This window comes from Agrilus planipennis, unplaced genomic scaffold (assembly GCF_000699045.2).
Source record: "Agrilus planipennis isolate EAB-ADULT unplaced genomic scaffold, Apla_2.0 scaffold295, whole genome shotgun sequence".
NCBI lineage: Eukaryota > Metazoa > Arthropoda > Insecta > Coleoptera > Buprestidae > Agrilus > Agrilus planipennis.
This window is the reverse complement of record NW_020439009.1, coordinates 155,307-167,600: the sequence shown is the minus strand read 5'-3', so window position 1 is coordinate 167,600 and position 12,294 is coordinate 155,307. Positions and strand designations below refer to the sequence as shown.

Sequence of the window (12,294 nt, the reverse complement as noted above, 5' to 3'; positions counted from 1 at the left end):
AAGACGCCGCTGTTGCCGCCCGGATAGGGGACCGTTCGGCACGGGATAAACCCCCGCTGACAAACGTGGCCATTCTCGCCATCTCTTATCCACGTAAACACTCTTATTACACGAACAGCGGGGAGCATTTTAATTCTCGTCGAATAGGAGCACCACCGTTTTCACTTTTCGTTATTTGCAAAAAGCATAGGAAAAAAAAACAGAACGGTATTAGTGCATATTAAAAGATTAGAAAAAGATGTACAATTTTGTCTACTTTGTATTAATAATACTTATTAACATCATGAGAAAAGAAAAAAAATACAACGTATAATTATACAACACGCTACTGAAGTGAAACTTCTTCAAACACACGAACATATCGAGATAGGGGTTAAGGAATTGGTTTAATGGTATTATTTGTACACTATGCTTCGCACGGGTGCAATGTTGATGGTAAATATACTATAGAATGTCTTTATATACAGCAATCACAGCTTTTTTGTCATTAGACAATAAAACCGGCCGGTACCGCCGCAACCGCTATGTCCCTGCATTTTAAGTGTATAATATCTTCGAAAATATTCATTTAAATTACATGTTGTAAAGGGCCATATTGATCTATATTAAATGCACAATGTATTTAAATGTACTTAATTGAATAAGGATTAATGCTGTATTGCTTAAAATCGCTTCGTAAATAAGCCATTATTTCTCGTAAAAAGTAAAGGATAAAAAATGGTTATTGTGGGTTATCCCTAAGAGATAGACATATACCATCCCGGACGTTTTTGTAGACCTTTTTAAGGTGTACAATACTGTAGTATATTATTTTGATCTATCTCGTAGGGTTCAGCCAGCGTTTGCAATGTAAGCGCAAAAAAAATGTGTTTATTTACAACATCACATTACAAACCTTTAAAATTGTCAATGTTTCTCTACTATATTATGCATGTGTTATACATATAAACCTTCCTCTTGAATTACTCTATGTATTAAAAAAACCGCATTAAAATTCGTTGTGTAGTTTTAATGATCTGAGCATACATAGGGACAGACAGCGGGGGAAATGCGTTGCATGATTTCGGTACATAGCAACTCGCATAAAAATGAACTTACCCTACCGTGCGTAAAGAAGTTTCACTTCAAAAAGTGTAACATTTCACTACTAATTAAAAAATAGGCCTAATTAGCAAAATATTGTATCCGAATAAACATATATTCACCTGAATACAGAATTGATAGACTGTTATGCGGGATGTCTATTAGGCTATGACGCAACTTGAAGAAGTTATTTTCAGAGTTATTCTAAGAATATATTTATTAATTATTTTTTTGAAAGCGTTTTATTTATTATGAAGTTGCAGGGCGATAAAAGTTTTTCGACAATAATACTGTAATATCTAATCTAAATATTATATGTAAAGCTTCTTAATCTACAATAACTGTTGAAAATGACTACTAGAGTTGTAGAATGCGTTTCCTATCTGCTCCTTATTAACTAATTGGAGTTTTTTCGTATTGAATAATCCGATTTCTCAAATCTTCCTCAACTTTTAATAGTGTCAACTAATTACTTCAGATGACATTATAGATAGTACCTACAATAATCAAGAAGGTTTAAGTCCGGGGATCAAGTAAGTCATAAGTCACTTTGACCAATTCAGCGATCTTCACATGTTGCTGTTAAAAACTCACAAGCTATTTCTGATATTCGGAACTGTTTTTAAGCAGTCGAAACGACACTTCATAATTATGCATTAAAAGCTTTTGTGATGTTGGATTGAAACAGTACCAAGTAATCTATCTAGAAAGAATGTTATACATTTTAAATTAAAATTTGTGTACAAGCAGTAATACTTGAAAAAGTCTGAAGATGGTTTAAATAAATCGAAGCAGTACAAAAAGCAAACAATTTGTTTAATTAGTTGACCGCCCCTCTGGAAATAAATAAAACAATAAACATTAAATTTAATGCATACTTACCTACTTACGTTAAATGAAAACTATATAGATACACTTGAGAAAATTGATACAGTTGGCCTCTACTATATGAAAGTTGATCGTAATGATATTTGGTAAAAAAACACTTTTTGAAAACTTTCACTTAATTNAACTTTAAAGACTGAAGAGTGTTGTTTAAAAATTTCATTGCTTCCGCTTAGATTTAATATTGATCAGGATTCATTATTATTCTTAATTGACTTTTTTAGTGAGTTGAGTAATGCCAAAAGTAAACCAGGTACATGTATAAGATTTATTACCATTACATTGAAATTGAGAGAACGTATTGACGAAATTTTTATTAGAGGGATCAAGTACTACCCAGTCGAAGCACAGTACACCAACTCATCAGCCCCCTGTAATGACTGTAAATGTGGAAAATGAAAATGAAATTGCGGAAAAGGCCCAAAAAATAGTGGATGAAAATTTACTTATTCTTCTAGAAGAAAATAAGAGAAGTGAAGATGACAAACAACCAAAAAAAATCGCATCATCCAGCGAAGTTGGTCTGCCAATTTATTTCAGGTAATATTATGTGTGAAAGAAGGACTTCAACATTTTACTAGTTGTTTTTTTTATTGTAGAAGTGTTGTGTTTTCCCCAGAAGTTCTTATAAAAATAGATTATCATGGAAAAAGAGTCGATTTTACTCACGGACCTCTTCAAGGTTTAATTATGGGTTTAGGTCAACTTGATTGTTCTGAATTAAAACTAAAACGTATAAGCAACAGACACGGTATTCTCGGTGTAGATAAACTTCTTAGTTATTGTTTATTTGAATGGTTGAATGATATAAAGAAAAATCAACTTCCTAGCCTTTTGGGTGGAGTGGGGCCTATGCATTCTTTAGTACAATTATGTAAGTTTTGAACTAGATAAATATTCCAGTAGAAAAATAAGCTACATCAATATTGTAGTTCAAGGAATTCGAGACTTATTTTGGTTGCCGATTGAGCAATATCAAAAGGATGGCCGTATTGTAAGAGGTCTTCAACGTGGTGCTAACAGTTTTACTACATCCACTGCAATGGCTGCTTTAGAACTTACTTCAAGAATTATACATCTCATACAAGTACGTTATAATTGTTTTTTTTTTATATATCTGCAATTATTTTTTGTGTAGATGACCGCTGAAACTGCCTACGATATGGTGTCTCCTGGTCCTAGTGTAAAAAGAAGATCAAAAGCAAAAGGTCATAAGAAGCGATACTCTCAACCTCAAGATATCAGAGAAGGCGTAGCAAATGCTTACATGGTCGTTAAAGAAGTATGTTTTTGTTTACATTTGATTATATCTCATGTTCATTTTAATGTCAATTCACGTATCTTTTATTTATTTACTTAGCTTTCAAAAAAAATTAATAAAACAAAGTGGTATTTCCGTAGTCGCAAATCATATTTGATGTAGGAATAATTAAATACTGAAGTGATTTAAATTTTATTTTAACGTAACACTTACAGCTGCAGTGATATACTTCGTGCTGTTAAATGTTTACAGCTGGAGTTTCTTTCTCTTTCACGCTTTTCTCTCTATCCTCTATCTTTTCAAGCACCAACAGTGGGTAGTATCGATTTTAACTCCCTCTACACTTAGTATAACACATTTCCGACTTAGAGCGTATAATATACATGTTCTAAGATTTCTGATGCATGAAATTAGTCCCATATCGAATCGGTAAGATGTTACACATCAAAAATTTAAGCTCCAAACCACATTGACACTATCATATTAAAAAAATTCGTTCAACCAGCCGTCACTAATAAAAACGGGGCTTATTTTAAAACTGTCTGCGTTTATCTGAAAGCAGTACACAATACTCGTATAAAATTGTTATCGTCTTAGAAATGTCATTTTTTAAACCGAATTTTATGTTTTATTACTAATTTTATTATTTATAACTTAAACTAACGATACTAATAGAAGATTTGATGGCTTCTCACAATTCAAATATGGACTTCTTTTACGCTCTAGTTGATAAATTGAACACCGCAGTTGTTATAGTATTGTCTTTTGTTTCTTGTTTTAAGTCTCATGTAACTTTTGAATCCAGATATAATGCATCTCTAATATCCTTCAAAAGGTATTCATCATTAGGCCATTACGAGGCGATATTATTTAAAGTCTCAGAAAAGTGTAACGTTACAGTGTAATGTATCAATTTAAACTTACAATTAGTTATAAATTTAAAGGAAAGGTATAATGGCGTTTTTAAATGAAACTTTTTTTCTTATTACTGCTTCCTTTAAAATGTCAAAATGAGTAAATTATTTACCTTTTAAATTTTTTATATTTGAGTAGTAAAAATAAGTAATCATCATAATAATTTCATATTTTTTTTATCTATATATCTTTCATATTTAAGTTCAGCAAATATAGGAAATGCAACTTGCAAGTAAATCAGAAATATCTATATTAATTATTTTATTTTAGGGAATTGGTGAAACAGCTGACAATATTGTGCGTGTAGCACATCAAGAACATGAACAAAAAGGTTACAGTGGTGCAGTAGGGGGAGTTTTAAGGCAAATTCCTCCTACTTTTGTCAAACCAATCATTATAGCATCAGAAGCCACGAACAATGTCTTAGGTGGGATGAAAAGTCAGTTAGTTCCAGATGCACGTCGTGAAGCTAATCAGAAGTGGCGAAACGAAAATGATTGTTAAATTTTAAACGGATAATATGTGATATGACCTGTTAATGTAAATAGCGCTGCTCTTTTATCATATGACATATAGGTTTTCTCAATAGGTTTCCTTCTTGTGCTTATAGCATGTTAAGTATGACTTGACAGTTAGTTAATGAATATTTTATTTTTACAGTGAAAGCAAATTTCAGTCAGTTTGCTTTGCTTTAGAAAATTTTTATAACCAAAAAAAAAATACAATATGGTAGTCTTTTTCTTGAGAATTGATAAATTTAGGTGATACTATTTTGTATAAAGTATTTATCAAGGTAAAACAGAACAAAATTTCAATGCGCACAATAGATGGCTAAGGTAATGTATCAAAAAATCGGCAAGTATTTCATTGTAATTTTGGTAAATGTCCAGAAAGCAGCGAGAGGAGTAATAAGGACCAAAGGAGAATATATTACTATTTACAAATAGTTAGGGATGTGGAATATTTTAGTCCTAGGGTTGATGACCGTATGATAATGAAGATGGGATCGTTGGTTAACCTTTTAGAACATTAAATAGTTATTCGTGGATAACGGAAGAGACACAGAAACACAAGGGCCCTACCTCATCTTCATTTGTGGAGCTACTTCCTCCGAACTATGGTTCCACAATCTAGGCATTTAAGTGCATAATTCGTTGGCTTTTGAATATATTCATAAAAACATAAGATCAGTGAGTCTACTATTCATTAAAGAAAATTAAAACAAAAGTTACAAATACATGAACAGAAAAACCGAATAGTTCCTAAATTTTTTTATTTTTTTGTTTAAATTATTTCTATAAGAAAACACTAAATTGTAGTAGTTTTTTGACATGCCCTTATCTTTACCAATACCTATTTGAAAGTTCTTTACTTTATTAATTTGTTAACTAGGTATATAAAATGACCCCCCCCCCTATACTATTTGGAGCACTCTTGGTGTAGTATTTCTAGTTTCATGACTAGTTTTTATCATTGTATTAAGTGTACAAAAGATAATTTTAGTTGTATATAATACCAGTTAAACAATTTCAGAGTTGTATTGAAAACCAACTGAGCAACTAGTGGCTTTGAAATAACCGCAATTTTTATATTCATATATAACAGTTTTAGTCATTATAGTACAAGGCGGTATATGTTATGTTTGGATGAAAAAGGTAGTAGGTATGCTAAATTTTTGTTGGAATTTCAAAAGTCATAATGAAAGATAGTTTCACTGTGCAGACACAAAACTGTGTATCAAAAAAAAAATCGTTTTCTTCATCAAATTACGGCGTATCATAAATTATTGACTTAATAGAAAAGTCATGCGGAAGAAAAATTTTCGTAATTAAATTTCCTGCGATTGTTTGCAAATCACAAAATTAATTTTTTCGATTTTAAAAATTTAAAAACGCAAAAAAACTTAATATGTGCTAACTTGAAGATTTTTTTTCACATACTTATACTACCCCTAAGACATTCATACTTAGCTAAAGAAAACTTTTTATTTTGATAAATAATCACAATAAATTTCACCTAGATCGAATGTATAGTTTTTGCATAGGTAATTATTTTGTAATTTACGCTGTGTAAATAAATTCAAATTTTCAAATTGTTGCTGAGCATTTTAGACGTGAAAATATTTGACATTCTTTTTCCACACAGCTTAAATTATTATGCAAAAACTATAAATCCGATCTAGATGAAATTTAGTGTGATTACTTATTATAATAAAAATTTTTCTTTAACCAAGTATGAAAGTTTAACAAGTAGCATAAGTATGAAAAAAAATCTGCAAGTAATATATATTTTTATTTATTTTTTTACAATGGAGAAATTTAATTTTTTGATTTGCAAACAACCGCGCCTTGTAGGAAATGTAATTACGAAAATTTTTCTTCCTCATTTCACTTAAGCTAATAGTTTTTGAGATGTACGCCGTAATTTAATAAAGGAAACAAGATTTTCTTAACTAGATGTTTAATAAAAAGTTAAGCCGCCGGTCCGCATAGTGAAAATTCGTTTCCTTAAGACTATTGGAAGTGTTTACAACGAAAATCTAGCATACTACCCTTTTCACCCAAAACAGATACCGCCTCGACTATTAATTAATATCATTTTTTATACAAATCGCTTCGTGTAGGTACCTTAAAATGTTTATGAAGCAACACATATATTGTAATGTAGTACATTATTATATATATCTTTTTTATATTCTGTGTAATACTACAAATAAATCAATCTATAAAATGTAAAGCAATACCGACTATAGTAATTTCCTTTGCGATCGAAAATAGTGTAAATATCAGGCACCACTGGCACTGGCCGTATTGGGCTGTATCATGCCGTGTGTCGTTTGCTACTCGAACCGAAAGCGAGAAAGGTAGACATGCGGTACTATTATTCGTCACATATGACGGAATTTCAATATTCGTATCTGTTTAGTTCGGGTGACAACTGATATACCTTGTGAAATAGTCTATTTTTGGTTCATTCCGCAGTAAATGCAGTTGTTTGGGTTTCGTATAGAGGGACAAATGTATGAACTCTTGATAGAGATGGAAATATCCTTTTCCTATGCTTAATATGTTTTTATCTCAATTGTACGTGTACATACACGTGTTTACTACAATAAAACTTCGCGTGCATAAAAATTTTTAGCGAATGTTAGGATTGAATAAGTTTTTGTTATCTGATAAATGCTGTAATGTTAATTTTTACAGGTGATCTTTTTATACTAATAAAACAAGGTAAAGCATCCAACTGTTTTCTGTTTAATTTATTACTAGCCTTTACCACATGAAAATATTTCCAGTTCGTTATAAGAAACACAATTATATTGTGAAAATTCATTTTGGAAATTTTAATCCACTACAAACTACTTCAAATTAATGTGGGAAACTTGCTTAGTGGTCATAGCATTGGTGCGTAAAGCCAAAGGTCTCAGGTTCGATTCCCGGCAAGGGCGTGACAACGGCAACAAAGATTTTCCACATTAACTTGAAGTAGTTTGTGGCGGATAAAAATTCTAAAATGAATTTTCAAATTAATATTTCATATTAACCACTATTAAAAATTAAAAATGTCTAAGAAATACAGTTGTTGTAACCAATAAATATTGTAGATTAGTTTAGATTACTTCTAATATCCTCTTCTTTATGTTTATACAGGGTTTTTCAAACTGAGTGGTACCTGAATTAAACGTTTTAGGGAAACTAAACGTGTAAGAGATCTGAAAACATGGCAGTAGGGATTGATTATCTTATGATCGTTTTAACTGAAATAATTTTCCGGTTATCCTGAAAGTTGATGCCATGTTTGTTATTTTAAATGGAATGGTAGAGAAGTAAATATTAGGAAGGGAGTCAGACAAGGATGCACATTGTCACCTCTACATTAAAGACAGTACAACTGTAGCGATAGATAGAGAAGGGTAAAAGATTAGTATGCTTAGATTTGCAGATGATATAGCAGTATCAGCATCTAGCAAGGAGGAGTTAGAGATAGCTTTAAATAAAATGGAAGCGGTACTGCCAAAACAGTACTGTATGAAAATAAATAAAAGTTAAACAAAAATACTGGTACGCAAGGGAAGAAAAAGTAGGGAAAGAACGAATATAAAGAAAGGAGACGAAAAATTAGAAGTGGCTGATTTTAGATATCTAGAAAGTCAGATATAAGTCAGGACGGAAGAAGTAGTAGGGATATAAAACAGAGAATAGCGCATGGTCGTGTCGCCTTCAATAAAAAGAAGTCACTTCTGTGCTCGCAAACGGTTAATTTAGAAATTCGAAAAAGGTTGTTAAAGATGTATGTTCGGAACGCGGCAGTGTACGGGTGCGAAATATGGACAATAGACTCGACGGAAAAGAAAAGGTTAGAAGTGTTCGAAACGTGGTATTACAGGCGAATGATGTGGACTGAAAAAAAAAAGTACAACGTGTAATTGTACAACACGCTACTGAAGTGAAACTTCTTCAAACACACAAACATACATAGGGGTTAAGGAATTGGTTTAATGGTATTATTTATACACTATGCTTCCCACGGGTGCAATGCTGATAGTAAATATAGTAAGGATAAAAAATGATTATTGTGGGTTATTCCAAAGAGATAGACATATACCATCCCGGACGTTTTTGTAGACCTTTTTAAGGTGTACAATACTGTAGTATATTATTTTGATCTATCTCGTAGGGTTCAGCCAGCGTTTGCAATGTAAGCGCAAAAAAAATGTGTTTATTTACAACATCACATTACAAACCTTTAAAATTGTCAATGTTTCTCTACTATATTATGCATGTGTTATACATATAAACCTTCCTCTTGAATTACTCTATGTATTAAAAAAACCGCATTAAAATTCGTTGTGTAGTTTTAATGATCTGAGCATACATAGGGACAGACAGCGGGGGAAATGCGTTGCATGATTTCGGTACATAGCAACTCGCATAAAAATGAACTTACCCTACCGTGCGTAAAGAAGTTTCACTTCAAAAAGTGTAACATTTCACTACTAATTAAAAAATAGGCCTAATTAGCAAAATATTGTATCCGAATAAACATATATTCACCTGAATACAGAATTGATAGACTGTTATGCGGGATGTCTATTAGGCTATGACGCAACTTGAAGAAGTTATTTTCAGAGTTATTCTAAGAATATATTTATTAATTATTTTTTTGAAAGCGTTTTATTTATTATGAAGTTGCAGGGCGATAAAAGTTTTTCGACAATAATACTGTAATATCTAATCTAAATATTATATGTAAAGCTTCTTAATCTACAATAACTGTTGAAAATGACTACTAGAGTTGTAGAATGCGTTTCCTATCTGCTCCTTATTAACTAATTGGAGTTTTTTCGTATTGAATAATCCGATTTCTCAAATCTTCCTCAACTTTTAATAGTGTCAACTAATTACTTCAGATGACATTATAGATAGTACCTACAATAATCAAGAAGGTTTAAGTCCGGGGATCAAGTAAGTCATAAGTCACTTTGACCAATTCAGCGATCTTCACATGTTGCTGTTAAAAACTCACAAGCTATTTCTGATATTCGGAACTGTTTTTAAGCAGTCGAAACGACACTTCATAATTATGCATTAAAAGCTTTTGTGATGTTGGATTGAAACAGTACCAAGTAATCTATCTAGAAAGAATGTTATACATTTTAAATTAAAATTTGTGTACAAGCAGTAATACTTGAAAAAGTCTGAAGATGGTTTAAATAAATCGAAGCAGTACAAAAAGCAAACAATTTGTTTAATTAGTTGACCGCCCCTCTGGAAATAAATAAAACAATAAACATTAAATTTAATGCATACTTACCTACTTACGTTAAATGAAAACTATATAGATACACTTGAGAAAATTGATACAGTTGGCCTCTACTATATGAAAGTTGATCGTAATGATATTTGGTAAAAAAACACTTTTTGAAAACTTTCACTTAATTTTTATTAAATTCTTAACAAGTTTCGACCTACAAGGCCATCTTCAAAAGAAGGATTAATATAGCATTAATAGCATCAATCCTTCTTCGGAAGATGGCCTTGCAGGTCGAAACTTGTTAAGAATTTAATAAAAATTGAGTGAAAGTTTTCAAAAAGTGTTCTTTTACCAAATATCATTCTTAAAAATTTGTTTAAACGTTCGCCTTCATGCCTATAAAATTAGTACTGATTATCATATTAGGTATAACAACGTTTTAATAAAATTTTGTAGCTGTTAAGTTACATCAAAAGAGATATTGATGTCTAAGTATTATGCATTTTATTGTGATAAACAAACAATACGTATAAATAAGCAATAAAACAACAATGTATGAAATATTCTGTGTTTAATAGATAGTAATACAAACATATCATAAATTACATAAAAGAATCACAAATGGGAATATGTACAGATGAGAAAGAATAAGTCCACAATTGACGTACGTGAAATTTGTCGTAATGGGTTTGAAATTAGTTAATCATTAATTTAATCTTTTTGTCCACTATGTCGAACTGATGCTTTTTACCGATAATGCTCCAAACGGAAGCAATGTTTTCTAAGAGCACATTGATCGGTATGACGAAAACTATGCTACATAAACACGCCGCGAACCGTACGAGGCCTACCCTCTTAACATCCACCGATTTGATCACACCGAAAATGAACATGTAGACGCTCACTGCCGTTATAAACGACGAAACGTAGTCTATGAATGCTGGATACGGTACGGGGTATACGCTGGAGAACAGTATGTTTGATGTGAGAAGAGGCAGAAAGATGTAGTTGTACACCTGACAGGCGAGAAAAATTCGTTTGGACCATGGAAGTTCTTTGGAATGGACCACCAGAAGCACTCCTTGATACCATCTTTTTCGCTGTTTGGTGAAGTCCAGGATGCTGAAAGGCGATTTTTCCCACATTTCACCCTCGATGAAGTCGAATGTGTAACCCATATTGTATGCTTTCAAAGCAAAATAAGAATCTTCGGCTATCGAACCATCGGGACCGTTATCATATGATACTGTCTTTTCTGCTCTTGCCTATAAACATTATTAATTGTTATTTACAAACCTCTAGTGTTGACCAAATATAGTCTTGTTCTTGTAGTTTTGTGTTGTCTTGCCTTGGTCTTGCACATTTAGCAAGATCAACAACAAAACCAAAACTTACACATGCTTGCATGTCTAAATAAAAATTAAATACACAAGACCTATTAGCGAAATTCTTACCCAAATTCTAATACAGTTACAAAATAGAATGAAATAACTCAATGAAAATTTTATATAAGGAAATGTAAACAAATTGCATTAGTTCTAGAATTCCAGCATTTTACTGTAACAGTTCCTTTGCTAAACAGAATTAAACGTAACATAGTTTGAAAAATGCTCTGAAAGAAATCCAAAAAGATTAACATAAGCATGGGCGTAAGGAGAAATTTTTCCCAAGGGGAGTCGTACAGTTTCAGTAGCTGTAAGTTTATATACCCGAGATAAAAATGTTCAGTTTCTCAGATTCTCTGAAAGCGAGACTCGAGTCTCCGTCTCTCATCGAGTCTCTCTGGTGTCGCTGAGAGAGACTGTCGAGAGACTGTCAAAAAAACTGTTTAGCGTCTCTGAGCGAGAGACTCGAGTCGCTCATAGAGAGATCATCATTTCGTATCCAGTCTCTGAACGAGAGACTCGAATCTCTAAACGAGAGACTCGAATCTCTGAGTTAACAATTTTATCGTTCGAGTCTCTCATACATAGACTGCGAGAAATCCATAAAAACATCTAGGCAATAACTGAGAGACTGTGAGAGACGCTCTTAGAGACGCTGAAAGACTGAGAGACTGGAGAGAGACTGAAAATTTTTGTCTAGGGTGAGTTAGTGTGTTTGGTTTCTATGTTTTTTAAACATTGTGTCGATATTGTGACTTATCAGAGCAATAAGCTTGCCAAGGGAGGGGATCTCCTACCTATCTACCCCCATTATTGAAAAACTCATCTACTTACACTGATCATGTTTAAAATGTGTTAAAAGTGTCAATGCTTAACTGTATTGCGAGATGTACGGGGTGTTCTAAAGTTAAACAAAAATTAAATTTTATATTCATTTTTACGATTTTCTTCTTGAAGAATAATGATAAAAAAAGAAACCTAAATTTCGCAATAGTAAGGACAGATCCGAAA

The 12,294-nt window shown here is 32.1% G+C and overlaps 2 protein-coding genes across 2 annotated transcripts in view; one reads left to right on the top strand and one right to left on the bottom strand.

Moving 5' to 3' along the window:
• The window catches only part of LOC108741962 (autophagy-related protein 2 homolog B), a 27,739-nt gene extending 20,855 nt beyond the window's left edge, over positions 1-6,884 (top strand). The window contains exons 24-29 of the mRNA XM_025976136.1: positions 2,145-2,221; positions 2,289-2,508; positions 2,568-2,842; positions 2,901-3,055; positions 3,107-3,250; positions 4,415-6,884. Coding sequence (XP_025831921.1) covers positions 2,145-2,221; positions 2,289-2,508; positions 2,568-2,842; positions 2,901-3,055; positions 3,107-3,250; positions 4,415-4,648 — 1,105 coding nt within the window. The 3' untranslated portion in view covers positions 4,649-6,884. The remainder of the gene's footprint in view (positions 1-2,144; positions 2,222-2,288; positions 2,509-2,567; positions 2,843-2,900; positions 3,056-3,106; positions 3,251-4,414) is intronic.
• A 3,709-nt stretch (positions 6,885-10,593) lies between these two features.
• On the bottom strand, positions 10,594-11,076 carry LOC112904908 (beta-1,4-mannosyltransferase egh-like). Its single transcript, XM_025976138.1, has one exon. The coding sequence runs from the start codon at positions 11,074-11,076 to the stop codon at positions 10,594-10,596; it is 483 nt and encodes a 160-aa protein (XP_025831923.1).
• Between the last annotated feature and the right edge of the window lie 1,218 nt (positions 11,077-12,294).

What these genes read in the sequence shown, in the direction of transcription:
- LOC112904908 (XM_025976138.1), bottom strand. Translation starts at nt 11,076, where the DNA reads ATGGGTTACACATTCGACTTCATCGAGGGTGAAATGTGGGAAAAATCG.